Source organism: Petaurus breviceps, unplaced genomic scaffold, assembly GCF_028583685.1.
Source record: "Petaurus breviceps papuanus isolate PSGF00001 unplaced genomic scaffold, PetGlider_PUasm1.0 387, whole genome shotgun sequence".
Classification (NCBI taxonomy): Eukaryota; Metazoa; Chordata; class Mammalia; order Diprotodontia; family Petauridae; genus Petaurus; species Petaurus breviceps.
The window spans coordinates 1359486-1386285 of record NW_027186308.1 but is presented as its reverse complement, the minus strand read 5'-3'; the positions used below and the strand labels follow the sequence as shown (position 1 = coordinate 1386285).

Below are 26800 nucleotides of genomic sequence, written 5' to 3'. Positions count from 1 at the left end.
TGTGTGTCTCATGTGTGTCTGTGACTCTACATGTGTGTGTCTGTGGGGGAGTCTCTATGTGTGTGCATGTGTGTATGTCTCTGTGTGTGTGTCTGTGTCTCTTCATGTGTGTGTCTGTGTGTGTGCATCTCTGTATGTGTCTGTGTGTGTGGGTCTCTGCATGTATGTGTGCACGTATATATCTGTGTTGTTTCTGTGTCTCTGCGTGTGTCTGTGTATGCATGTGTGTGTCTGTGTCTCTGTGTGTGTGTCTGTGTCTCTGCATGTGTGTGTGCACCTATGTGTGTGTCTGTGGGGGAGTCTCTGCATGTCTGTACGCATGTGTATGTCTGTGTGTTTCTGTGTCTTTGCGTGCATCTCTGAGTGTGTCTGTGTGTGCATGTATGTCTGTGTCTCTGCATGTGTGTGTCTGTGTGTACATCTCTACTTGTGTGTGTCCCACAGTCGCCTTGCCAACTTGCCAGGGTGGTTGTGAAATTGAAGGAGGGCATTAGGGTAATGCCCTCTGTAACACCTCAGAGCCCACAGTAGCTGTGGGTCATTGTGCTGCTCTTCCTAAGCTGGGGATCATGTGAGAGGCCCGGTTCCCAGGGGGCTCCTTCCCCTCCTCCTGCTCCCTTCACCTGTGCTGCCCTAGGAATGCTCTGATCTAGGACTTCCTCTCTCCCTTCCACCTAGACCATACAGGGCCGATCTCCTCTGCATCTTCCCCCTCGAAGCTCTGCTGGCCCCAGGAAAGAGCTCGGTGGCTGCTGATTCATTTGGCCCCATCTTGGAAGGACATGAAAGGTTCTTCTAGTCAGGTTTGCCTTTGTCTGCAAGCTGCCAAGCAGCTCCTGACCTGCTGGTGAGAATGCCAGGAGAGGACTCTCCTTCTTGCCTCAGCCCTCCCTCTCCCCAAGTTGGCCCCGTGGGGTGGCACCAGGACTAAGGATCCCACAGTTTGTGGAAGGCAGTAGACTCAGTTCTCCAAGGGCACTTCTGAAGCTCTTGGAGCCTGCTTTGGGAGCCATGAGGACCTCAAATGGGTGCTTAGTTTGAAAAAGGAAGAAGAAACATGTTCCGCCAGCTGGGCAGCTCCACGGGGGTGGCCCCTCTCACTTACCCTTCTCCTTCCAGCTCCCAGGGCAAGGGAGCACCCACAGTGACCACAGAGCTCTCTGAGTCCCTGGCAATCTTCTTCCTTCTGGCAAAGAGCTTGGACAGAGGTCCCCAAGGGCTCTGGGAAATGGGGCTGAGCCTTGGCATGGGGATGGCGGTGGTAGGCCTGCCCTCCTCCCTGGACATGCTCCTGCTCCAGCCTGAATTCTCCCCCTTTCTGGATGAAGATCAAAGGGCCATCACTTGGAGAGCAAGGCTCTCTTCTGGCAGGGGGCGATCCCCTCAGCCTGGAGGTCTTATCCCCCGACTCTGGCCTCCAGCCCAGCTCAGCCTCTCCTCCTCTTTCCTTCCAAAGGGAACTCTGTGAAGTCAGTACTTTGATTAAGCATTTATGAAACACTTGCTGTGTACTTAGTCTTGAGCTAGGCCCCCCTGGAGGAGGAAATGATCTGTCCCTGCCCTGCCCTGCCCACACTGAGCTTCCAATCTAGCTGGAGAGAGGGCATGGAGTGAATGAAGGAGCCTGGCTCCTGGTCTCTGCCCCCCAGGTGAGTAGATGGCAAGAGGGCCAGCAGCATAGACCCTGGCAGAGCAGAAGCAGGAGGGTTGGCCTCAGGAGAGGCCTCGAAGGCAAGAAAGGCAGTGAAGACAGTGCAGCCAGAGGACCAGGGTTCAAATTCTGCCCTGTCCCTCTGTGGACCTGTTTTCTCCTCGGTAGAATGAGGGTTAGGTTAGACGGCCTCTGCAGTCACCTCCAGCTCCAAGTCAATGAGCTCGGTGATGACCCTGGGACTTGAATCCAGCTCTGCTCCTCTCCATGGCCTCAGTTCTAATCCATTTCTGAAATGGGTTAGCTAGAAAAGGTTCAGAGGATGCCACAAGGGCCTGGAGCCCAGAACCAGTGAGCAGCTGCCAAAAGACCTGGGCATGTCTGACCTGGAGAAGATGGCTCTTTCCAAATTCTCTGGAGCCCTTGTAGTTGTTATGGCTTCTGTGAATGAAGTACATGTGTCTAGCCCATTGAGAAGACATAAAAAATTATAAAGGAAAATGGCAATGGAGACCCTCACCGTCCTTGAGACTTTGGTGGGCTGCTGGGTGGTGGATATGACTCAGGACAGAGCCAAGAGCGATGGGGGAAGATGTGAAGAGTCACGTGGGAGAGCCATCCCAGCATGGGAGAGCCATCCCTGTATGGGAGACCATGTCCATTGGTCAGGTGGCTGCGGGGCTCCTGTGAGCTTTTAGTGAGCTTAACAACCATTTCAGGAGAATGGTGGGGACACAAAGCAGGGTCTGAACTCTGAAGAGGGCAAAGGGGTTCAGGAGGGAGTAGAGGCCCTAGGAGTCTCTGATGCTTTGTGGGTGTGTAGCAGTGAAGGGAGAGTGTTCAGATGATAGCTTGAGAGGGTAGCGAGGCCATGAGAAGGGTGTGTGTGGTACAGAGCTGACCCCCCCCCAGTCAGAGGCAGAGGGATCCCTCATGCAGGCCTGCTTGTCACTTCTGCTCAGAAAGCTAGGGGGAAGGGGAAGGGAAAGGAACAAGCATTTATACAGGACCTAAATGTGTGCTGGGTTGACTTATAAAAAAAAAGTAAACACTTCTATAAACATGATCTCCGCCGATCTTCCTCATAACCCTGAGAAATGGGTGCTGTTATTATAGACTCATTTTACACTTGAAGAAACTGAGGCAAATAGGCTTGCCCAGGGTCACACAGCTGCTAAGCGGCTGAAGCCAGGTTTGAACTCAGGTTTCCCGACTCCAGGCCCAGCACTCTGAGGCTCCTCAAGTCCAGACTTTCTTTTTTCAATAATTACTTTTATTTTTAATTCTAAATTCTCTCCCTCCCTCACCATTGAGAAGACAAGGAATAGAAGGCCCACGACATACAAGAAAGTCATGCCAGATGTATTTCCTCCTTAGCTGTGTGGTGGAAAAGCAGAAATAAAGAGAACACCGCTTGGGGTGCTGGGAGCCCCCATCCCAGCCTTCAGCAATGTTGCACTTGCTGGCTACATTGTTCCCTTGGTTCTGTTTTGTCCAGACTTTGGTTTCCAGGATTCCAAGCCGCCTGGGGCCTCCCTCCCAGGTCCCCCTGAGGGCTCAGGAATAGGCTACTTGGTGTCTGGTGTTTTCCTTCCCCGAGGTCCTTGTGGGGTTCCTGCTCACGGTTCCCCAGTCCTTTCAAGTGCAGCCCCAAGGTCACCTCCCCTGAAGTCTTCCTTGATCTCCCCCCTTCCCCTCACTTCCCAGAATGTTTTCTTCGGGCGCCAGTCCCCAGTGGCTTGCTCTCCTTCCTTCCCTCCCCTCAGCTGGCCTTTCTTTGCAGCAGGTGATTGAGGTGGGGGCTGCTCTGACCTCTCCAGTCACCTCTTTGTTGAGCCAGCTGCCTGTCTGACTGGAGATGGGCATGGACAGAGCCTGGGACTGACCCTGTCTTTGTTCCCCACAGGAAGCCAGCTTGGGATGCCATGGCCCCTACCAAGGCGGATGTGGAGAAGCAGGGATCTCCTGCCCCAGACAAGTCCTGGAAGTTCCTGGTCTCCTACCTCTGCTTTTACGGCTTCATGGTTCAGATGAGGCCTGGGGAGAGCTTCATCACACCCTACCTGCTAGACAGGAACTTTTCTGAACAGCAGGCAAGTTCAGGGGCATCATTAAGGCCCTGCCCACCCCCACCCCCAGGCTCTTCCCCCTCCCCAGCTAGACTGTCTCTTCCTTAGCCCCCACCCCAAAAAATCTCCCTCTGGTCCCTCAGGACTCCCCCTGCTGGCTCTTGTCCTGTAAAGCCCCAGGTGGGCTGGGACAGAGAGTCTTGGCTTGGGGGCCAGGAGCTGGCTTGGCCTTGGCCCCTCGATGGTCCCATCACACTGCAGATCTGTGACCCCAGAAGTATCCTCTGGTCCCAGTTCTGTCTGTGGACTTGTCACAGCTTCTCATGCTCAGTCTTGGTGAGCCAGTGACCCTAAGGCTGTGCTCTGAGTAGGTCCCCATGGGTTTTTGGTCAGGATACCAAGTACCAAATCACATTTATGAAGATTGCCTCCAAAGCTTCTCTCCATACCAGCTTTCTCTCATCAGCTCTATGTGGATGTTGTAGATGCCCAGTAATTGATAGGGATTCCCCGCCCCCCACCTCCTGCTGGAAGGGGAGCTCCCTGAGGGCAGGGGCCCTGGGCAGGTCTTCTTTAGTAGCCAGCCTGCTTAGCGACTGCTTGTAGAGTGTGAAGTGGGGGGGAGGGGCAGTGGCCCAGATCCCATTGCCTGGTATTGATTTATTGTCCTGGAGGGTCAGGCAGAGAGCTGGGGGGGGGGGGGGGGCTCCAAGGAGGTCCCTGGATTGGCTGGCCAGAGGTTTCTGCCATCCCCAGAGCCTGATCTGGCAGCACTGCACACACACACCCATGGGCAGTCAGGCAACCAGGTAGGAGGATGTGGGCTACTCTAGTGTGAGGGCTCAGAGCCTCCTCAGACAGTGAGCAGTAAAGGTCCCCAGTGAGAATTCCTCTGAGGCTGAGCTGGACTGGGGAAGGTCTTCCCCCCAGCTGCCCAAGGCCCTGGGTGAGAGTTCTACCAGCCTGCTCAGGTCTTCCCTGAACACCTTCAGACTTTGGAACCATCCTCAGCTTTGATTAACAGGCCCAGTCAGAGGCCTGTGCCTACGTGCCTCTGCCACACTCTTTGAGCAAAGGAGGCTGGACGCCCTGCCTCTCCCCTTGGAACCAGGCTGGTTTCTGTGTTCTCTGCAATGATCCAGGGGCATTAAGGGCAAGAATGTTTGCCCTGCTGGGACCCTGCGGGGAGCCCAGGAACAAAGAACAGGCCACAGGACCTCTTAATTCCAGCCCACATACCTTCTTGGCCGCCTGGTCCCCTAGCAGGCCAGAGCTGGGAAATTTCCTCTTTACTCAGCAAGAAAAATGGATGTGACATGGCCTCCAGCCTGCCAGGACACTCTTGGTGTTGCAAGAAAATCCATGCGGTGTTCAGTCCACTCCCTCCCTGCTGGCTTCCATGCTCCCTGTGATTGGACAGATGGCAAGAGCCCATGGGGGGAAAGGCCCTAATTCCACAAGAGGCCCCTCCTCCCACCTCAGGACATGAGAGCCCTCCATGGGCCGGGAGCTCACCACCTGTTTGACTCTCTGAGCTGGTCCTCATTATCTGCACCTGAATGGACTTCTCCCCTGAGGCACCCCCCCCCCCAGCTCCCCAGGGGGCCAAGCAGTCCAAATCTGGCCCCTCCTCTTCAGACCAAAGGCCCCCAGTCCTGTCAGGGGCACCTCCCTCCAGCTCACAGTGTCTAGCCCCAGACACGCTGCCCCTGGCGGGCTCTGCCCAGGACCAAGGGCAGGGAGCCTGGGTGCTGCCTACCTTCCTGGATGCTCCTTCTTTGCACCGCAAGATTGGATTAGGAATTCAGTCCACTGCTGAGGACCAAAGAGGGCTGCCTAATGCAAGCATTCAGACCAAGAGGTGCCAGCGCTGATGATGGTGCCAGGACTGCGTGCAGGGGGAGGGCCCTGTGGTACTGGGGGGGGGGTGGGAGGGGGGCGGGGCACCCGCCCAGTGCAAGCCCTGGAGTCAGAGAATGCTGAGTTCAAATCCAGTATCACTCGCTTCTGGGGAAGCCACAGAGCCACATACAGGCATCTCACTACTTTCAAAGGCCCAGGGCAGAGCCTCTGCACAGAATGAGACCCTGCAGCTCTGGGGATGACTCCCACATTCTCCATGTGCAGGGCCCGGCCCTGACCTCTGTCCACCATCTTGGGTGGCACGTCTACACCTGCCTTTTCATTCCCAAAGCTCCTGAGAGGCCCTGTACTTCCAAGTTGACTCTGGCTTCTCAGAACCAGCACAGGCCCCAGCGATTGGGCCCCAGGCCAGATGTGGGTTCTGACCTCAGCTCTGCCCCTGGAAGCCAGGTGAAGGGGGTGAGTGGAGAGCCTTGTCAAGCCTTGGTAACACTGACATCATCGCCTCCCTACTCAGCTGACTTCCCCCCCCTCCTCTTCTGGATCACTGCTTTTCTCCCTGGCTGTACTCCCCACTGCCCCTTACCCCTAAAGCCTGCAGTAGCTGCCCAGGCCAAAAAAGTCCAGAACCCGCCCCCTGTGTCCTGCCTGCCCACCCACTTTTCTCCTTCCCCTCTCCAGCAAGATAGGTCTGGCAGACGCTGAGCTCTGGGCCCATACCTGTCCTTCTGAGTCCTCTCTCTCCCATCCTCATGGGGCAGGGGCATGTGGCAGGTGCTGTGGCTTCTGGGCTTGAGTCCCTTCCTCCCCAGCAGACCCTCAGCTCTTGTGGGCAGGTGATGACCCCCTACCAGGACCTCACTTCCTGGCTGCCAGGGCCCACCTCCTGCTCTGCCTTTCCAGGGGACAGCAGTCTCCCTGGTACTGCCCGGAGCCAATATGAAGGGCCTCGGCCTCATGGAGATAAAGGGTTTTACAGTGGAGGTGCCCACATGACCTCAGCAGTCATCTGCTCAGGGCTCCAACCCCCTTCCAAAGTGGGCAAATGGGGGTCTCAGGGGGCAGAGCCTGCAGCTCAGGAAACTCTGGGTTCAGCCCCAGATATTTGAGCAGGCCTGGGCCTCAGTTTTCTTATCTGTAAAGTAGAAAGGTTGGGATTGCTGAGAGAATCGAGAGATAAGCTTACAAAACCCCCCGAAACATTAAGTACTAGGCAAACCCCATTGTAGTTATTGTTATACCTGTCCCATTGCCAGCAGCCTGGCCTTGCCCAAAGGCTCCCTCTCTGGCAGTGCCCATGGCAGACCCTGGGGTTTCCCGACCTCTGACTCCAATCAGGGAGGAGGCTGGATGGAGCAGGTGGTCCCGGAACTTTGGGAGAGCCAGCCAGCACCCAGGCCCAGCAGACTCCTTCCTGGGCACTGTCTCCATGGCACCCAGCTGAGGCCTGGCCTGCCCCTCCCGGCAGCTCTCTGTCCAGCTGCCAAGTGTGGCAAAGGTCACCGCCTTGGCTTTCCCCTTCCTATAGGGCCCATGGGCCCCATTCAGCAGTGAATGGGGCTTTCCCTGGGCACCCAGGAGCTTTGGCCCAAGGGAATGGACACACAGGGGTCCCCTGGACTCCACAGATTAGCAGTGGCCCTTAAGGCCTGCACTGGTCAGCTCTCTGGACCTGAGGCAGGGCTCACTCACTGCCCCAGATAAAGTGGAAAGTGGGTGAGGGCCTGGTGGAGGGGCCAGTGGGAACTTCCTTATGTCTCTGTGATGCCAGCGCCCCTGCTGCTGCTGCCCCTCCACTTCCTCCTGGGGGTCTGCCGCTTTCCCCAACCCAACCCTTCCCCCTGGGTCTGCAGGGGGTTCTTGGGACCTCCTGGCCCTTGGGCTGCTGGCTGTGACCCAGAGGGATGGCCCTCGGTCTAGACACTGCCTCGGGGGGCCACAAGAACCAAGAGATGGGTTTGGTTTGTTCTTGGTGTGGATGCTTTTGCCTTGTACATCATCCCAACCCAGCCAGCTATCCAAGAGGGTGAGGGAGAGAGGTAATGGGAACGGTCAAGCAAGACTGAACATCCTGTCTCTGGGTCTGAACACATGCAATATTCCACACCCGTGGCCCTCCACTTCTGCCGAGGAAGGGGGCAGATGCAAAGATGAGCTGATGAGTGCCAAGATCTCCAGCTTCAGCTCAGGGTGGGGGGGGGGGGGTCTCAGGAGCTCCTAGGAGGGTCCCTTGCCCATCTGACTTCCTCCCTCCTCACCTCCCTGCAACTGCAGGAAGCTGGAGGAACCTGCCAAAGCCCCAGGGCTCAGAGACAAAGAAGCCTGTTTGTGCTGCCTGGCCTAGCTTTTCTTAGGAAGGGCTGGACTCCGGGAGCAAGGTACCTAGAGCACTTGGCTGCTGCTGTAGGGAGGGCTGGAAGAGAGGGGGCCGGGGGAAGGTCACCCCGTGCCTGCCCTGATTTCAGAGCATCAGTCGGCCCAAGCTGGGCCCTGGGCTGCTAGGGATGTGGCAGAGAGAGGCTCAGGACCCCAGGTGTCTGGACAGGAACAACAGAGGGGTAGAGGCTTGGGGCTGGGGTTCACAGCCCTCAGAGAAGCCCCGTGCCTAGCTGGGTCAGGGCTGTTGCAGGCTCAGGCCCCCCTGTGCTGTGGTCACCATCTTGGCTTGTCTTCTTTTTTTTTTTCCTTTTGGAGGGGGGTGGGCAGGACAGTTGGGGCTAAGTGACTTGCCCAAGGTCACACCGCTAGTATGTGTTAAGTGTCTGAGGCTGCATTTGAACTCAGGTCCTCCTGACTCCGGGGCCTGTGCGCTCTTCCCTGCGCCACGTGCCTAGAATCCCGAGTGGGCTGTCTTAGGCTCGGTCCCCGCGCCCCGGTCACCGGCTCTGCTTGCCTTCCAGGTCACCAACGAGATCACACCCGTCCTGACCTACTCGTACATGGCGGTCCTGGTGCCCATCTTCCTGCTCACCGACTACCTTCGCTACAAGCCGGTGCTGGTCCTGCAGAGTCTGAGCTATCTGTCCGTGTGGGTGCTGCTGATCTTCGGCTCCGACGTCCTCTCCATGCAGTTCATGGAATTCTTCTTCGGCATCACCATGGCGGCCCGGGTGGCTTATTCTTCCTACATCTTCTCCCTGGTCAGCCCCACGCGCTACCAGCGGATGGCCAGCTACTCGCGCTCGGCCGTGCTTTTGGGCGTCTTCACCAGCTCGGTGCTGGGCCAGGTCTGCATCAGCGTGGGCGGGGTCGCCTTCCTCACCCTGCACCACATGTCGCTGGGCTTCATGGTCTTTGGGCTGCTCCTGACGCTCTTCCTGAAGCGGCCCAGGCGCAGTCTCTTCTTCAACCGCCCGCGCGATCCTGTGTGCAACGGGGCCTCGCCCTCGGAGCTGGACCAGATGAACCCGGGCGGGCCGGGGCCCCCGGCGGCCAAGGCCAGGTGGCGGCGCCTGGCGGGCTGCGGGGACTCGACGCTGGTGCGGATGCTGCGGGAGCTCCGGGACATCGCCCGCGTGCCGCAGCTGCGCCTCTGGTCGCTGTGGTGGGTGCTCAACTTTGCCGGCTATTACCTGGTCATCTATTACGTGCACATTTTGTGGAGTGAGGTGGACCCCTCCAAGGTCTACAACGGCGGCGTGGACGCCGCCTCGACTTTGCTGGGTAGGAGCGGCCCTCCAGCCCCCCACCCCGCCCCCGCCAGCGCCCAGGAGGCCGCAGCCCGCATAACCTGCCTTTTCCCCCCAGGCGCTCTCACCTCCTTCGCGGCTGGCTTTGTGAAGATCCCCTGGGCGGTGTGGTCGGAGCTGGTGATCGGCGGCGTCACGCTCCTTCAGGCCGGCCTCATTCTGCTCATGTACAGCACCAGCAACATCTGGGTCTGCTATGTGTCCCTAGTGCTTTTCAGAGCTACCCACCAGTTCCTGGTGCCCATTGCCACGTGAGTCTCCACGCGGGGCCTCCTGGCGGGGCCGTGGTTGTGACGGGCAGCCCTGGGCCAGAGGGAGGGTGGAAGGGGCCCTAGCACTGGAGTCAGAGGCCATGGGTTCCTGGAGCAGTCTCCCCATCTGTAAAATGGGCCTCTTGGGGCTCTGCTTCTGTGGCCGGTGATTCAACAGGGCTGCTGTGTTCAGGGGGAGCAGGGATTAGCCTGGCCAGAGGGCGCGGCCACACCCGGCCAGGTCACAAAGCTTCCGCATGTTATCTCCCAGGAGACTGAGGTCAGCAGAGCTTCCCTCCCCTCATCACGGCTGCCTGGGAGGGGCAGGTCCCAGGTCCTGGCTGGCTCCCTTGGGGTGGATAGCGGGGCTTGGGAGGCCAAGGTCATTCTGTCCTCTAATTCCATGGTTACGGAATTCGTCTGGCCTCTGCCTGCCCTGAGTCACTGGGATGATTGGGTCCATGTATGAGGACAGTGCACATTGCAGGATCTCAGCCCCTTCTTCCTGTTTTCCCTCCTGGCCTCTGGCGCCATCTTCATCTGTGATGGTCTGTTTGTTTGCAAGACGGAAGAGGCTTTCAGAGTCACGCCCAGGGTTTGGGCTTTCACTTTTGGAAGGTGTCTGGGGAAGGCCTGGGAGGGTCTCTGCTCCCTTCTCTGGACACCCTCCATCTCTGGCCTTGCTTCTAGGCCTCCTGATGTGAGAGGAAGGCATTCTAAGCCTCCTTCCCACCCTGAGAGAACAAAGCAGATCCCAGGGCACAGGACAGGCATCTGTCCCAGAGGCCAGAGGTAGAGCTCCAGGGCCAACTGTCCTCCCAAAGGGGCCTCCTGCCATCATCGGTGTCTGAGAACCACAGTGTCTCTAGAGAGCTTGTGGAAAGGTTGGCCAGGCTGGCCATAGGCCTTACCTTGCTTGGTCCGGGGAGGAAGGGGGCTGTGGATAGTGCCGTCTTCTCCATGTTATAGATGGTGAAGCCAAGGCCCATCCAGGACAGATGACTCACCCGTTGGCCACTCGGTTATTTGCTGTTACAAAGAGGCCGTTTGGTCATTGCAACAGTGCTGGGAGGGAGCTCATGTGTCTCTGATCACCCCCATTTCACTGGGGAGGAAACAGCCTCCCAGAGAGTGTGTCCTCTGTGGCCACTAAGCCCCCAACATGCCCAATGCACTGTGACCGCAAGCCTCTCTGTTGGTAGCAGGCGACCTTGGGCGGGGGGATGGGGAGAACTGGGAATGCTCCAGGGCTCATCTGCCCCTGCAATGCAGCAAGACTGAGGCTCATATGTCCGTATGGCTGTAAAGTTTACAAAGCACTCCCCTTGCCACAGGCCTCTGGGAGAAGACTCAGCCTGGCCTTGTAGAGTTAGTAAGACCTGGGTTCTAATCCTGCCTCTGACAGGCTTTCTGTACAACCCCGGGCAACTTTCTATGACCATAAACCACAGATGAGTGGCTGATGAGCAGTGGTGAAGAGATTTTACACCCTGGGAGTTCTCCATGGGTGGGATCCGTTTCACAGCCCCCACCACAATGTCAGCACTGTGAGAATTTTTCTCCGCTTTGTGTAAGTGGGGGGTCAGGTTCTGTGACTCTCAGGGCCGCCTAGCTGGGAATGTTAAAGCAGAGACTTGACCCTGTGGCTCCTGAGCCCAGGGCAGGCTCCCACGTTTTCTGCAGTTAAAGGCACCAGGGTCAGGGTTCCCCTCTGTCTTTTAAATTGATGGCTGGTATCTTCTGCCAAGTTTCCAGATTGCCTCGTCCCTGACCAAGGAGCTGTGTGCCCTGGTGTTTGGAGTCAACACCTTCCTTGCCACCATCTTGAAGACCATTGTGACTGCTGTTGTGGCAGACAAGAGGGGCCTCGGGCTCCCCGTCAGCACCCAGGTACACGGTTACCAGTAGTGTTTACTATGTGGCAGCCACTACGAGAAGTGTTTACAAATAGGATCTCGTCTGATCCTCATGACAACACTGGGGGGGGGGAAGAGGAGGAAACTGAGGCAGGTAGTGGTGCCGTGCCTTGCGCAGGGTCAAGACAAGCTGTAAGGTGTCTGGGGCCAGATTTGCACTCAGGTCTTCCTGACTCTGGGCCTGGCATGCTGATCACTGTCCCTAGCACACAAACTCTCTGACTCTGGTCCCTGCCTATCATTTCTTCCTTCACCCACATTACCTCCCTTCATACATACCATGGTCTAGCCAAACGGGCCGTGCTGTGTTCTCATGTCTGTTCCCACCTTTATGCCTTTGTACTGATCATCCCCATCTCTGCAGTGCATGCCTTTCTTACTCAATCCCTTTACCATGTAGCTCGGGCACCGCCCTCTGCATGAAGCCTTCCTTACTGGCCTCTTTCCCTAACTGCCTCATTTTTATTTGGGGAGTCTCTGTGGGTGAAGCGTGATGCCAGTGTGACACCTGTCTTCCTGCTTCTCTCTTTCTTGCCTGACTCGCCTCAGACTGTACTTACATCACCAAGGCAAGGGATTTTCCTGGATGGGTGGGGGATGGGAGAGACAACCATAGTCACTACACCATTCCAACTTACTCTCAGGTCCTTAATGGTAACCTTGGTGTGGAGGAAATACAAGTATACACTTAAAACTGTAGCTTCTAAAAGCCCCCGCTGGAGTGCCTCCCATTCACACAAATCAGTAATAATGATACTAGTAACTCTTAAGCATGACGCATTTACTAAATTAGAAAACAAGAATCATAACAGTTACCAAATAAAAGATGAATGCAAAAATTATCAAAACATAACTGCCCCCACTCCCCCCGCCCCATAAACCCAGATCACACTCTCTCACCGATTTAAGTATCTGTGGATGCAAAAGTGGGCACAAACTTACAAAAACCCATCAGTGAAAAACCCTTGTGCCTGGGTTACAACTCTCACCTAGACCATAGGTCTAGATGTCCACGGCCTATTTAGGAAATAGTTTGTCCCCCATTTCAGTTTCTCAGTGAGATAATTCTGAGAAGCCACTTTAGTCTCTACCTGGACAAAGCCACTTCTCTGTCATGAAAATAGTGTTAAGCTAACAGCAACTTTAAGTCTGGGATCAGTTGACTTCCCAGGTCTGCTCCTGTGGCTGGGTGGGGAAGCAACCTGGTCCTGGGTAACAGGCCCTTAGGTAAAACTCTTCAGGATTGCCCTAAGGGAGTTTGTGAGAGTTCTTCCCTTCATCCATAAAGGAAGCAAAAGGCAACACAGGGAAGCCTTTGATTGTCTCTTTATTTGAGCTGTAGGTGGCAGTAGAGAGCAAGGTGGTCTTTGCCAGCCAATCAGTCCCTTGGTGATGCTGATCAGATCAGCTCCCTGCACCCAGCACAGAGCCTGTGCTCGGCTCCTGGCTGCTTTCTGGCTGATGATTTTTGACATCTCAGCTTCTCAGGCTGGCTTTTTATGTCCCATACCTGAGCTTCCTTGTATGTTGTGACTCACCTCTGTCTTGGATTGAGAGACTCAAAATTCACATTTTTGGCAGATATGCCACAAGTAGTTAATAGACCATCATTCCCTAGTTCCCCCAAAAGCTCTTGGATTCAGAGTTTCCCGAAAACCAATGTTTAAGTCATAGGAACAGGCATGTCAATTATTTGTTGGGAAGCAAGGTGCCAACAGCCATCCGAATGGCCCTCTAGTGCTTTGCTCCTGAGAGGTGGCCCTTCGCTCTTGACCTCTCTGAGCTCTCCACCTTTCCCAAGCACTTCTCTCTTAAGCTCCTGGGACTGTGTTCTCCTGAAATGTTTCTCCTGACTGCTGCTTTTTCTGTATTTCTCACACAAATGTTCTTTTTCTTTCCCTTGTGGTGAGTAACATTTCCATATGAGAAGGGAGAAGCACCTCATCTGTCCATATCTGTACAGAATTTGTAGGCTCCACTCCTGGAGGGTGGGGATTGTTTGGTTCTTTGTCTCTGGATCCCCAGCACCTAATACAGTCTCTGGAACACAGTAGGTACTTACTAAATGCTCATTCGGTGATGGATGACTTGATTAATTAATGCACAGAACTGGATTCATGCTCACCGCCACTCTTCTCTTCCAGTTTCGAGTCTACTTTGGCTACTTCACGGTGCTGGCTGTGGCCTATTTCTCCGGGGCCGTGTACACAGCGGTGAGACATTGTTGGCAGAGCCGGCTCCAGGACGCCCCCTTGGCGAATGAGCTGAGGAGCCCTGTGGAGATGTCAGAGAAGACACAGAGCCCAGAGGAGGATGGCATCCCTGGTGCCCGGGCCTGATGGGCCATGCTGGTGGCGGGAGTTAGGCATGCCCAGCATGGGCCCGGCACAAGATCCCACTGTCCCTCCCACCCTGCGTAGGTGGGAAGCAGGTCCAGAGGCACTGTCGTGGCCCCGTCTCTTCTGCCACGTCCAACACTAAATGCATCTCTTCGCCTGGGCTCAGGTTCATGGTACGAGCACCCTGAGAAACCCAGGCTGGGAGCACAGCCGTATTACGTTGGACATGTCACTGTCCATCCATCTGATCTTGCTATGGTTCCACTCTGTTTTAGTGCATAGCTCATTTTTCTCAATTTGATTAAGAAATGGCTCTTGCCCAGACCATGAAATTATGCCATCCACCTGGCTTGATTAGCCTGGACGCTATACTGAGAACCAGCTGCCCAAGGCCTTGCCCTGACCTTTGGCAGGACAGCTGAGCCAAGCTTGAGACAATCCCAGTGGGCATCTGCCACCCCCACACACCCCTCCCTGGTTTGTGTCTAAGCTGGAAGTCATGGCCCCAGAAGGCGCTCAGGTCCTGCCACTCGCCCAGACCTTTCTTGAATGTCCATCCCCTGGACAGCTGGCTGCCCTCAGCCCATCCCAGACTCTCCCATTTCCACTTCCCTCGCTCGCTGAACCAGCTGTTGCTTAGCTACCTGGGGAGGCTTGGGTGCTCCCTGAAACTACTCAGGCCTTCAGGAAAACTGTGAAACCTTTAGTCGCTTGTGTTGAAGCAAAGCTGTGTTTTTGCTGTTGGGACCGTCTGTCCCACAAGACTGTCCCTTGGCTCCCTCTGGCTGACGAGCCGGCCACACGGTCCTGTGGTCCTGGCTTCCTTATGGCCTTTTCCTTCACTAACATCCTGATGGCAATTGGGCTGGTCAAGTCTCCCCATTTATAAAATGGGTTAATACTGACCTACCTCGCAGAAATGTTTGGAAGGAGACATGGTTGAGGCTCTAGGAAGAAGGGGCATGCCTAGATGGGCATGTGCCCATCAACCAACAGTATTATCTCCCCTTCATCCCACGGGATAGGGGAGAGTCCAGGACTGGAGTCAGACCCATGTCTGGATGCTGGCTCTGCCACAGGTCATCACGTCACTTCTCTGGGACACCTCAGTTTCCTACTCTGCCGAAAGGAAGAGTCAGGCCAGCTGACCTCTTCGACCCTGCCGGCCCTTTCTTGGTGGTTCTCTAAAGCTTAGGCCTCTGCATCTGGGCTGAGAAGAGCTGGGCCCCATCCCCCACCTCCACCCCCAGTCCCCACCCCTGCTCAGAGGAGGGCCTTCTTCTGAGACACCTCTGGGCGAGGAAGTGCTTTGTTCATTGGCTGAAAACCACCAAACAACCCTTTTTCACTCTAGGTTCTAAATCCGATTTTGTGATGGAAGATTTCTTTTGTGTAATAAACCAGTTCCTACACAGGATTGAGTGATGCCTGCTGCTTGCTGTGAGCCCCCAGCCCTGTGAGTTCTGTCTGTGGGAGGGTCTAGAGGCAGAGGGAGCAGGAGGGGCAGGAAGCCCCCCCAGCGATGAAGTTCTGAAGATGCAAAGAGAAACCGGGAAATGGAGGAGTTGTCTAAAGCAACTGGTGTGGATGCACAGGGAGCTCTCCAAGCTGTGGAAGGTTGTAAAAGATGGTATCCAGAAGTTAGAAGAGAGGGCAAATTGAGAAGTGTTCTAGGTGGGGAAGCTAAGTGAGCCCCCAAGGACAAGAGATAACAAAAGGGACATTCTGAACAGCCTTTAGGGGACAAAGGGGGATCAGAGGCTGCACAGGCTCTGAAGGGAAACAGTAAGGAGTTAGACTCCTCACTGCCTGGCCCCCACAAGTTGGTCTGAACAAAGGAGGGCAGCCCCAGTGGATCCCCAGTGCAGGGCTGCAGCAGGGCCAATGGCCCCTTCTTCAGAAAGTGGAAGATAATCCAGTCTTCAGAGAGCAGCCCTGCCAGGGAGTTGGCCTATGGCGCTGCCTGACAGTATCCTAGAGCGAGACAGTTGCGGGATGGTGAGGGCATCTCCAGAAAGGGGAGCAGGGACCAGGCTGGCTCGGGCCACACTCTGCTCACTTCCCTTTGTTTTTATAACAGAATTGCCAGAGGGAGAGCTCAGAGGGCCCACAGTCAGCTTAAAGGGATCTTAACAAAGTTTGAACAAGCCTCAGGCTTGCTAGATAGATGGTGCCTTAGTCAGGTGACCTGGGAATCAGTCCCTGAGTAGACATTCCAAGTTCACTGGTCACATGGGAGAAGGTCTATGGAGGATCTGTGTGAAGCTTTACATCAATCTCCAGGTCAGTGATGTGGTGGGCACACGGCTGGGAACGTCACAGCGCTCAGGATTATCTTGACCTTGAAAAGTCATCATTAGATTTGGAAGTCAGGTTTCACAGATACCAGATGGGTTGGCACAGTCTGGCATGAGTGCCCAGTGACAACGGCAACAGGTACCATGTGTGTGACAGGCTAAGGCTTTCCCTGGCTGCCTCGCAAGAAGCAAACTGCCCAGCAGTGAGTGGAGGCTGTCACCCACCCGCAGTGGCTGCCCCAGAGGACAGGGCTCAGTTCTAGGGACCACTCTTGAGATGACAGTACCAGGTTAGATGGTCTGGGGCACATGTGACAGGAAGTTTGGACTTATCTGTTTGGCTCCAAAGGCAGGAAAAGGAGAAGCGGGTAAGTCACTGAGGTCAGTCACGTCCCTAGAAACTGCCTACAAATGAGAGCTGGCCTGAGGATGGAGGAGAAGCCCAGGGCAGAGCACTTTAAGTGCAGAGAGGTTAAGATGATTGAGGGCTGAGAAGAGACATCATTGGCTTGAGCAGCTGGTTAAGAACTGGTGGTAATCAGGCCAGTCATGTTTTGGGACTCAGTTTGCAAGGGACTGAGAGGGGTGTTGGGGGTGGGGACAGGTGAGATGGCAGGCAGCTCTTTTCCTGGAGCTTCTTCTTGGACTCAGGACTTTGGAGGCCCATCAGGGGTCAAACAGATGTTCTGTTAAGGACTGGCCTGTTTGTTGTCGACAAGGGCAGGAGAGATTAAAGATGAGGGAGGAGGCTGGAAGGGGAAACCTTCTGGGAGGGATGGGGGATGGGCTGGAGGGCTTGGCCTCCCCAAGAAAGGATGCAAGGAGAAGCAGAGGCTTTGTGTGGGGGAGGCCCTGGAGTAAGGGGGAAGGTCCTCTAACAAGACAGAAAGAGGGGAGAGGGGGGAGGAGTGGGTTCTGAATAATGCAGAAATGGGGGCTATTTTCACCAGCTGAAGTGATGGGATATTCAGCCTGGAGAAGGGAAGATTCTGGTGGGGCTGTGCTAGCTGCCAACCAAGTTGTTGGCATCTCAGGCTAGATCTCACTGCCCAGTGGCCACCTACATTCTATCTGAAAACAGGACAAGGCAGTGACCTGCAAGCCTTGGAGGGGCTCCCTCTCCTGGGCGCTGCGCAGGGATGATGTGGAGGGGTCCTTGTCAGATGGTCAGTCAAGGCTCCTTCCAGCTGGAAGCTTTGGCAACCATCATTTAGCCCCAGAGGCCCTGCCCCCAACCCCTCCCCCCCCAACTAATAAGTGAAGGCGCGGCAGAAACTACCCACCAGCACAGAAAGAGGATATTTTCCTTTATTCAGTGCCTCCAGAAAACAGGTCCTGTCCCACAATGGACACACACACACATACACACACACACACACACACACACACACACACAACAAGAGGGGCTGGGCTATTTGCTTGTGTCTTTGCAGAAACCCCACACGGTAACAAGTGAGGGATGAAGTGGGGGGCCTCCTGCCTCCACACCCTGGCTCTGGCACTCGCCTCGCCAGGACAGAAGGGGCAGATGAGGGTGGCCACAGTTGTGGGCTTCAGATGGTTTCGTCTGAACTCCAGCAGAGAATGGGAATGGACACTGCAAGATCTGGTAACCCACGGGAACGTGTGCTAATCTCGTCTAAACCCCGATTCTGTCCGATTTTTGTTCTTGAAGAGAAAGCATCCTCCAGCAGCTCATTTACACGGCTGGTGGCCTGACCACCCTCACCTGGGTTCCCAGATCCCCTGACCTCTGCCCGCTCCATCTGGGGCAGAGCAAAAGATTTTTATGCAAAATGGTTTTGTTTGATATTTATATTTTTTCTAGATTCCAGCTCTCAGTACATTCCCCCTGGCCCATGACACACGCCAGGCTGTTCGTCTGACCTTCCCCCCCCACCCCCGCCCCGCCCCATAGGTTCTAGACCTGGGCCCTACCAGGAAATCTTGGAGGGAGATTTTCACATCTGCCCAGATGCAAATGGACTCCCTGCCCTTTGCTCCTGAATGTCTGGTAACTGAAGTCCCTAGAATGAAACCATCTGGAGCTGACCAGCCCTTTGGGGGCCGCCCTCTCTCATTAACTTTTAAAAGTCCCCTCCACATTAAAAACAATAAAGCCCAGCAACTGCTTGCTTAAAAAGGCACCAAGGTGAGATTTGCATTTCACTTTTTCCCCCCAGCCCCCGAGGGGCAGCAAAAGAAGAAAGTGTGCCCAAGGGAATTGCTAAAGGCACTGCTCTGAGTTCCAGCATAAAACTTGGGGATCTGGATAAAGGAGTAGCAGGCATTCTTCAGCTGTCTTTGGGGTTGGGGGACTGAGTTCACATCAGGACCTCTCCAGGAGAAGGCATACTGGCCCAGAAGGGTCAGGATGGCTGAGCACAGAAACGATCTGTGTCTGGCCTCCAACAGCAGCAAAGCAAGGGGCAGCTCAGCCTTCCTAGCAGGGACAGCTGACCTGGGCACTCAAGGGGTGGCGATGGGGTCAGGATTCCCTGGCAAGGCCAAGCCGGGGTGGGGGTGGGGGGGCGCAGGGAGCGTCACAAAAAGGCCGCTGGCTTTTCAGCAGAAGCACCATCCCCTTAAGGCATGCAGCATGCCCATGTTGGCAGAGGCCAGAGTGCAAGGAGCTGGTAAGTGGCCAGAGAAGAGAGCTGCCAGCCTGGGGCTTCAAGAAGACCCCCAGCTCCCCAGAGTCACAAGGAGGAAGGAGCAGAACTGCAGGGATCACCAGAAGCCCAGTCCATTCCTTTGAGGAGCAGGATTTGAAAACCAGCTCAAGCCAGTGTGGACTGTGCCAGGCAGGGAGCCAGCTCAGATCTGTCTTCAGGGATCATGGCTTACTGTATGTTTTGGTGCCCACAAGGCAGGCACGGTGGTTGGGTTCCCCTGCCCCTTTCTATCATAGGTCTCCTTTCAAACAAACCACCAAACCATTCCCACACTGGCAATCTCTGGGTGACCAAGAGTAACCCGGCCAGGACTTGCTCCCCATGGCACCCTCTGATGCCTCCATGCACACCCATGAGGGAGACAAGGCTGGGACAACCTGAGGGACCACTGGCATTGAACCCTAAACTTCAAAGGGGTCCCCAAAGCTGCCCCCAGTGCTAGCCACCTTGTGGCTGGCACGAAGACTCTCCTGGCACCATGGACAAGTTTTACGTGGTTCAGTTTCCTCATCTGTGCAATGGAGACATTGCTGCTTATGTTAATGACCTCTCTGGGCCTCTGTGGGAGAGGAAAGGCCACCACAAACCTTGGTGGCTATGGGGATGGCTTCTGGGATGAAGATGACTCTGGACTGGGCAAAGAGAAGGGTAGCTAATATCCTAATGTAGCATGCACAGCTCTTCTCATACCTTACATGTCTGGGCATGGTGGGGGGAGCCCTGGCATCTGTCCTCCCAGGGACCCAGGGCCATCTGGAGGGAGCTGAAGATCATCTCCCTGACAATGCTCCTCATGAGCACAGACTGAGGGCCCTGCCCCCATCCTCCTTCTGGCCACCAGAGCAGAAGGTGCTAAGCCCCCAAGAGCTCTGGGAGGGACCTGCCAAGGAGCTTATGATTGCATCACCCACAGTAAAGGCACTGGGGGGCGGGGGAGGGAAAGACAGAGAGACAGAGACAGACAGAGACAGAGACAGTGAGACAGACAGAGACAGAGAGACAGAGACAGAGACAGAGAGAGACAGAGATAGAGACAGACAGAGACAGATAGAGACAGAGACAGAGAGAGACAGAGACAGAGACAGATAGAGAGAGACAGAGACAGAGAGGAGAAGGAGAGGTGAAGACAAACTTACAGAGGTCAAGGAAGACCCCTTTCCTCTGCCTCAGTAAAGCCCCTGCTGCTCATGCCTAGGACCCTTTGGCCAAGGGGGGTGCCCCAGAAGTCGGCCCCAGTGCATCTGAGGAGGGTCACCAGCAGGGCAGACAGAGCCCGACAAGCCCTGCCCCGCCCCTAGCCTGGTCTGACGGGTCAAGCCCAGCAGACCAGCCCGTGTCTGGGCACAGAGCTGTGGCAGGAGTCTGAGGAGGTGGGCTTGGGGCAAAGCTGGAAGAGAGAAGGGAGATGCCTTGGGGACCAGACTTTCTGTTTTACACTTTTTTAAAAATACACTCTTTGGCTTCTTTTTATTTCTTCAGTGATTACATGAAAGGACCCGGTCTGGCCCCCAGGGCCCCTCTGGCCGGCAGGGCTGCCAGTCACTCCCTGAACCTGTCAGTCAGTCACCCCCTGCGGGTAGACGGGCTCCTACTTCCTGGCGGAGGAGGTCATGAAGCTGTTTTCAATGCAGAGGACGATGAAGCGGTTCTGGCAGCTCACAGCCTTCTGCTCGAGCAGTTTGCCCGAGAACAGGGAGGACGCCTGGCCGGTAGCGGCCCCTTGGTCTGTCCGCCAGGTCTCACAGTAGCTCTCGGTTAGCCGGCGTCCCTTGGCATCAGAGCCATGCCACACGCTCTTCTGCGGCCTAGGAGACGCGGGCATGCGCTCAGGGCCCAGCTCCCCCACCCGGCTTGCCCAACTGTCCTCTGTGGCCTCACTTGGAGATCTCAGAGACTGGAGGGAAATGGTGGGGGGAAGGTTTGACTCTGCCAGGAGCCCCTGAATCCCGGAGGGGCCTTGACCCTTCTAGATTCAAGGCCCTGGGGTCCTTCAGTCCTGAACGAACAGCACCAGAACTCAAGGAAGGAGAAAGCAAAGACAAGACCCCATTTTGTTTCTCTTTCTTTTTGGAAAATGTCCCCCCTTGGAAGCTGGAAATGCAGGGAAATCCTGTCCTGATGCCTCCTCCTCTTACTGGGTGGACGCGGTGTGTGCCCCAGTGCCTGGAACGGCTGAAAAGTGAGCTCCACCCTCCACCCCCCCCCGAGCCCAGAATCCCGGGGACTCACCAGGCCGAGTGCTGGAGGACATCCTTGCCATCGAAAGAGAGGATGCGAGAACCAGGCTTGAGCTGGCCTTCGGAGCCTGAGAACAGGGCCTCCCAGCTGTCAAAGAGTATCTCGTCCTGGGGGGGGGGGGGAGGGGGACACCAGGAGAGACATTGGGAAGGGCCCAAACTGGGGCTCCAGCCTGGCAGCAGACGAGTGGGGGCCCATCTCCAGCTGACCCCGAGCTTGGACCGTCCACTCAGAACCATCCTGCTCCAATGGCTCGAGGTCCCAGAGAATGCCGCTCATCCACTGGTATCCCAGAGGAACACGGCCCACTGCCACGAGGGCGGGGAAAGAGAGGTAGGCAGGCCAGGAGAGGCTGCCCATGATGTGTGCTGGGCCCAGGGGTCTCGGCCTGGAGCTTCTCTGGAGCGAGCCTCTGGGCTTCACCAGCCAGGCTGCTCACAGGGCTGGGCACACCTAAGGGACCCTCCCCAAGCATGGCTTAGGAGAACACAGAGACCTGGGTTCTGGCAGTGACCCTGGAGGAGTCACTGCTCTCTGGGCCTCAGTTTCCTCATCTGTAAAATGAGGAGTTGGATTTGACTCTTAAGGTTTTTTCTGCTCCTAATCTATGATCCCATTACTCTGAATCCAGCACTGCTTAGGACCTGGGAAACACTAGACTTGAGTTCAAGTCCAGACTGCACCCCTTGCTAACTGAGTGACTCTGGGTGTCACCTTTCTTCCTGGGGCTGTTCCCCACTGTAGAGAGAGGGGCCCTCCTTCCCAGGGGGAGGCTTCCTAGCCCTCAGAGCCCACGGTGCCCATGAATAGCCTGCCCAGAGGGTGAAGATGGGCACATCACCGTGCTCACTAGCAGCCTACCTGGAGGTTAAAGATGGGCACACTGCTGCGGTCCGCCCTCCGGACGATGCTGTAGAGGTCTTGAAGCCTGGAGGACAGGAAGGCCCGGAAGGTGCCCATCAGCCCCACCTCGCGAGCCTGCTGGAAGCACTGGAAGTCGGCCCCTCGGATGCCACGCATGCCGCCCGTCTGGGGGCTGTTGAGAGCGATGAGATGAAGCTGGAACGAGAGGAAGACAAAGCGCTGGCCACGGATGAGCCTGGCCATCCAGCAGTCGGTCAACGAGCCCCCTCCCCCCGCGAGTGATGACCAGAGAGGGAGGCAGCAGGGCCTGGCACACAGTAGGCACTCAGCAAACAGTTACTGCCGGGGGCACACGCATAGGACACAGCCTGGGAAGACTGGGGAAGCAGAAGTGAGTGTGGTTGGGCTGCCGGGAAGGGCACAATCCAACCTGGGCCTGCCCTCAACGAGCTTCCAGTCCACATGTACCCGGCCACGGAAATTCAAGGCCTAGAGAGCCTGGGGCCACAGGAGCACTTGGCTCCCCTCTGCCTGCAGTGGAGAGAATTCCACAGAGCTGCTGAGGCTGGAGGGGATGCGTGAGCTGAGGCAGCCTTGGCACTTACGGCAGGCTGGAAGTCATGGTGCGTGTGCAGCAGCGAGGCCGTGGGCTGTGCGTGCCGGATGTTGGTGTAGGGGCCGTGGTAGCTAGGGAAGCGGTCGTGATGGTGCTGCGGGCCGCCATATGGCTGGTGGTGACTGGCAGGCTCAGATCGTGGGTGGTTGGCCTGGATGTCGTCTGCCCGCCAGGGTTTGGCGGTGGAGTGTGGATAGCCCCGGCGGGGATAGGGGAGGCTGCCATCTTGAATGTGGGAGCCTGATGGGGCTGAGTTCCCTGGTGAATACTCCACGATGGGGGGCTGCAGGACTGCGACCTCGTTATCCTAGAGGAACAAGAAAGATAAAGCCCTCCTAGCGGCCTTGGTCAGGCTCTGCCACTGGGCTCTGGAGTGGCTGGAAGCACATACATGAATGCACACATCACACACATGTATACACACGTGTGGTCGTGTGTGACATGTGTGGGTGGCCAGAAAGAGCTTTCAGGATCAGTGCCTGGTCTGAGCACCTGCTCTGAGCATGAACAGCCCCTAGTGCCCTCCCCAGGGCAGGGGGAGTGCAGCCAGCCAGCCTAGCGCCAGCCTCTGGGGCTCTCAGTCTCTCTGCCCTTGGGGCTGTCCACTCCCTTGGCTAGCCCGGGACAAGCAAAGGTTCTCACTTACCGCCCCCCGAGAGAGCACGGTCTGGGTCTCCAGCTGAAAAGAAGACCCCCCACATTACAAGCTTGGCCGTGTCCTCCATGTCCCCTCTGAGAACACACCCCGAGCCATGGGAAACATGGGAGAGGCCTGGAGCCTGGGGCCCCATACCCCCTCCCCCTCCCCTCTCATTCAGTCTACCAGAGGGCCCAGGACTCCCCAGTCTCAGCCTAGCAAACAAGAGAAGGCTTTTCCCATGTGAAAACGCAGGGAGAAGATCTCCCACCCTGGAGCTGGAGGGGCAAGGCTCCAGCCCGCTGGGGCCGCCCCTTCCCTTCCCTTGACTTCAGTTTCCCCACGGCCCGTAAAGGACACTCCAGCTGTGAGCAGCAGGAGCTCTGGTTTCTGTAGCCCCGGGTTCTGACACCTAGTATGTATTTTAATAAAGAATGATGGTGATGGCAGCTAACTTCACCTCTACTGAAGCTTTGCAGGTCACTGGGAGCTAGGGGCTAGGGGAAAATGAGGCCAGAGAGACAGGCCGCCTTGCCCAGTCCTGTGGCTGGGGCTCCAGGCCCCCGTCGTGCCCCTCCTCCCAGGCCAGCTGCCAGGAAGCCCGGCCCTCTCATGGGGACTCACCAGGACTTTCCTGAAGCCGTGACGCACGCGCACGTACAACTCTTCCCTCTCAGAGACGTAGACCAGCCAGCCCTCGGGCACCTCATGGGCTCTGTTGAGCATGGTCTGGTAGGTTGTCCAGATTCTCAGCTGCTGGAAACACAAGTCCAGGCCCGTTTGGGTGCCACCAGGAAGCAGGGGTAGCATTGGAAGGGAAGAGGAGGTGGCCCCCAAGGAAGTACAGGCAAGGAGGAAGCCCCTTTCCACCTGTCTCTCCAGTTGCCTTGTGAAGCTGCTTCCCCAGGGGGCCCTATCACCGTGGGGGCCCAGCTCATCATGCCAGGCGGAAGCACCATCTGCTCCATGGACAGGACCAGCTTCCCAGGAGATGCTGTGGCATGCTGAGAGCCAGCCCCAGCTCCGGGCCAGACTTGCTCCAGGCCAGGTGTCCTGGCAGGCTGGAGACAGCTCAGGATAGTGTCCCCAAGGGCATCCCTGGTCTGGGGCAGGGAGAGCCTGTCACTGTATACCCAGAGGGTGAACTTTATTTAGTACTCACCCCTGATGATGGCCCAGAAGTCCCTGGGGGTCCAGGGGGGCCTGGAGGGCCTGGGGGGCCGGGGACACTGATAGCTGAAAGACAGACACACCCTCAAAGGAAGTCCATTTCCCCAGCTGGGCATCCCCACCCACACCTTTCCTCCTCCTGGGCTGTGCTCCGAATGCTTTCCTCCATAGGACTTACTCTGCCTGTGGGGTCCTGGGAATGATGGGGGTCCTGGGGGTCCAGGGGGCCCAGGGGGGCCCTGCCGTCCCTCATAGCCTATGCCTGGAGGCCCTTGAGGTCCAGGGGGGCCCGGCTGACCCCGGATGCTCTCTCCTTTGGGGCCCTAAGCATGAGACAGGGAAACACACACATTGTATTCAGGGGCCCAGAAAGCAGCTCCACCCAAGGGAACCCTGAGTCTGCAGATCCCCAGGGCCCCAGGCCACGAAAACTCCACAAGCAATGCCAGCACAGGTGGCAGTTGCTGTTTGTGTCCCAAACTTCCTGTGTGGAAGGTGACCACAGGCATGATGGTAACAATGCCCCCAAAGAGAGTTTGGCCTGGGCCCTGAGGGCTGGGCACCTTAGGTGGACCTGGGCAGGCGCCAGGCAGGCCCTGGGTTGTGCTTGGAGGAACTCTGGGGCTCCCACGGTGCCAGTGGGGGGATGGAGGTGGCTCAGAGGAGCTGATGGGAATAATAGTGCCCCCCCCAATGCAATTAGCCATGAAATGCACCCTGGGCTGGAAAGACCACATGCTTGTTTGTTCAACGGGCTCTGTCAGGGAGGCTCCTGGGCCCCAGGGCACCATGGCCAGGGTGGTCAGAACTTGGTTTAATTCTGGACATGACTTCCTTTAAATCAAGCCACTCTTTTGGGCAGGGAGTAAATGGTATTTTCTTTTTTTCAAATTACATGTAAAGATAGTCTTCAACATTCAGTTTTTATAAGATTTTGAGTTTCTAATTTTTTCTTCCTCCCTCCCTTTCTCCCCTCCCCAGGGCAGCAAGCAATCTGATATAGGTTATACACTGCAATCATGTAAATATTTAATCCCCGCTTAAGGGTGTATTGTGTGGAAGGCCCCAGGCGGCTGGAGGGCCTGGTGGTGGGCCCTCACTGGGGCTCTTCTGTTAGCTGTGGGCACCCCAGGTGGCCTGAGAAGGGGGCCTCAGACAGGAGGGGAGGGCCCCTGATAGTGGGAAAGCACAGGATGGGGCTGGGTCTTACCGGAATACCAGGGCTCCCTGGGGGGCCAGGGGGACCTGGCAGGCCTGGGACTCCAGAGCTGAAAAATCCTCCACTGCCCGGCTCACCCTTTATGCCTTTCATGCCTTCTTCCCCCTTTTCTCCCTGTAGACAGAAAGGAGCAGGAGAAGGGAGCTGAGATCCTCAGGGGTGTGAATTGGGGGATGTAGCCTCCCTCCCCCCAAAGCCTCTATGGAATCTTGCCCGAGGGCAGCCAAGGAAAGAAGGACATGCCTTCCACTGCCAAAAGGCTGAGGCTTCCCAGCCTCCCTCATCCCTCCTGCCACAAACCTGGCCCTCTCTTCCTCCCCAGCATCTCTTGTGTCTGACCCCATTTCTTATTCTTTCGCCTTTGCCAAAGCTGTGCCGCCTGCCTGGAATGCACTCCCTCCTCTCTATGCCTCCAAGTTGGGCCCTGTGGATACTCACTTTGGCTGTGACTCCCTGTGACCACTGTAGCCCTTCCTCCCCAGCCACCCTGGAGCTCCCCCTTTGGCATTCAGTGCCTCTCTCTGCTCCTCCCCAGGTGGTCTCCCACAAGAGAGTCCAGGTGCCCTGAGAGTGCCAACCTCGGGGTCAGGAAGACCCAGGTTCAGATCCTACCTCAGACTCTAACAAGTCAGGATACCCTGAGCCAGCCACTTCACGACTGTCTGCCTCAGTTACCTCCTCTGTAAAAAGGGTCAGTAGCACCTTCCTCCCAAGGCCATGGAGAGGCCAAGCAGAGACCATGCAGGCAGGTGATTTTACAAGTCTCGAGTTCTGGAGGCCAGCTGACTGGTGTGAGAGCTGTCTGAGAGCGGGCTGGGCTGGGGGGTGCCTTTATCTCCTCAGCACCGGCACCGGCCACACACTCACATATACACTCAGTCACACACACAGGCATACCCCTCCACACACACACACACACACACACACTCACTCACACACAGGCACACCCCCTACATACATACATAGGCACACCCCACACATATATACACACATATATACTCACACACAGGCACACACAGGCACCCCCCCATACACACACAGGCACACCCACACATACATACACATGCTCACACACAGGCACACCCCCTACATACATACACAGGCACACCCACACATGCTCACACACACTCACACATACACACACACAGGCACACCACCCTGTACATACACACACAGGCACACCCACACATACATACACATGCTCACACACACTCACACATAGACACACACAGGCACACCCCTTACATACATACACAGGCACACCCCACACATATATACTCACACACACAGGCATACCCCTCCACAC

The 26800-nt window shown here is 56.4% G+C and overlaps 2 protein-coding genes across 6 annotated transcripts in view; one reads left to right on the top strand and one right to left on the bottom strand.

Moving 5' to 3' along the window:
* Positions 1-15193, top strand: part of SLC19A1 (solute carrier family 19 member 1) — a 22457-nt gene extending 7264 nt beyond the window's left edge. The window contains exons 2-6 of the mRNA XM_069100308.1: positions 3558-3744; positions 8484-9246; positions 9331-9523; positions 11272-11413; positions 13584-15193. Coding sequence (XP_068956409.1) covers positions 3577-3744; positions 8484-9246; positions 9331-9523; positions 11272-11413; positions 13584-13778 — 1461 coding nt within the window. The 5' untranslated portion in view covers positions 3558-3576 and the 3' untranslated portion in view covers positions 13779-15193. The remainder of the gene's footprint in view (positions 1-3557; positions 3745-8483; positions 9247-9330; positions 9524-11271; positions 11414-13583) is intronic.
* A 2169-nt stretch (positions 15194-17362) lies between these two features.
* The window catches only part of COL18A1 (collagen type XVIII alpha 1 chain), a 136309-nt gene continuing 126871 nt past the window's right edge, over positions 17363-26800 (bottom strand). For 4 of the 5 annotated variants that reach the window (XM_069100307.1, XM_069100306.1, XM_069100305.1 and 1 more), the window contains 9 exons: positions 25486-25608; positions 24454-24598; positions 24268-24341; positions 23730-23861; positions 23115-23147; positions 22458-22775; positions 21850-22047; positions 20980-21095; positions 17363-20555 (listed from right to left, as the gene is read on the bottom strand). In XM_069100307.1, the coding sequence (XP_068956408.1) occupies positions 20339-20555; positions 20980-21095; positions 21850-22047; positions 22458-22775; positions 23115-23147; positions 23730-23861; positions 24268-24341; positions 24454-24598; positions 25486-25608 (1356 nt within the window). In that variant the 3' untranslated portion in view covers positions 17363-20338. The remainder of the gene's footprint in view (positions 20556-20979; positions 21096-21849; positions 22048-22457; positions 22776-23114; positions 23148-23729; positions 23862-24267; positions 24342-24453; positions 24599-25485; positions 25609-26800) is intronic. The other variant, XM_069100304.1, reaches the window with a different exon arrangement.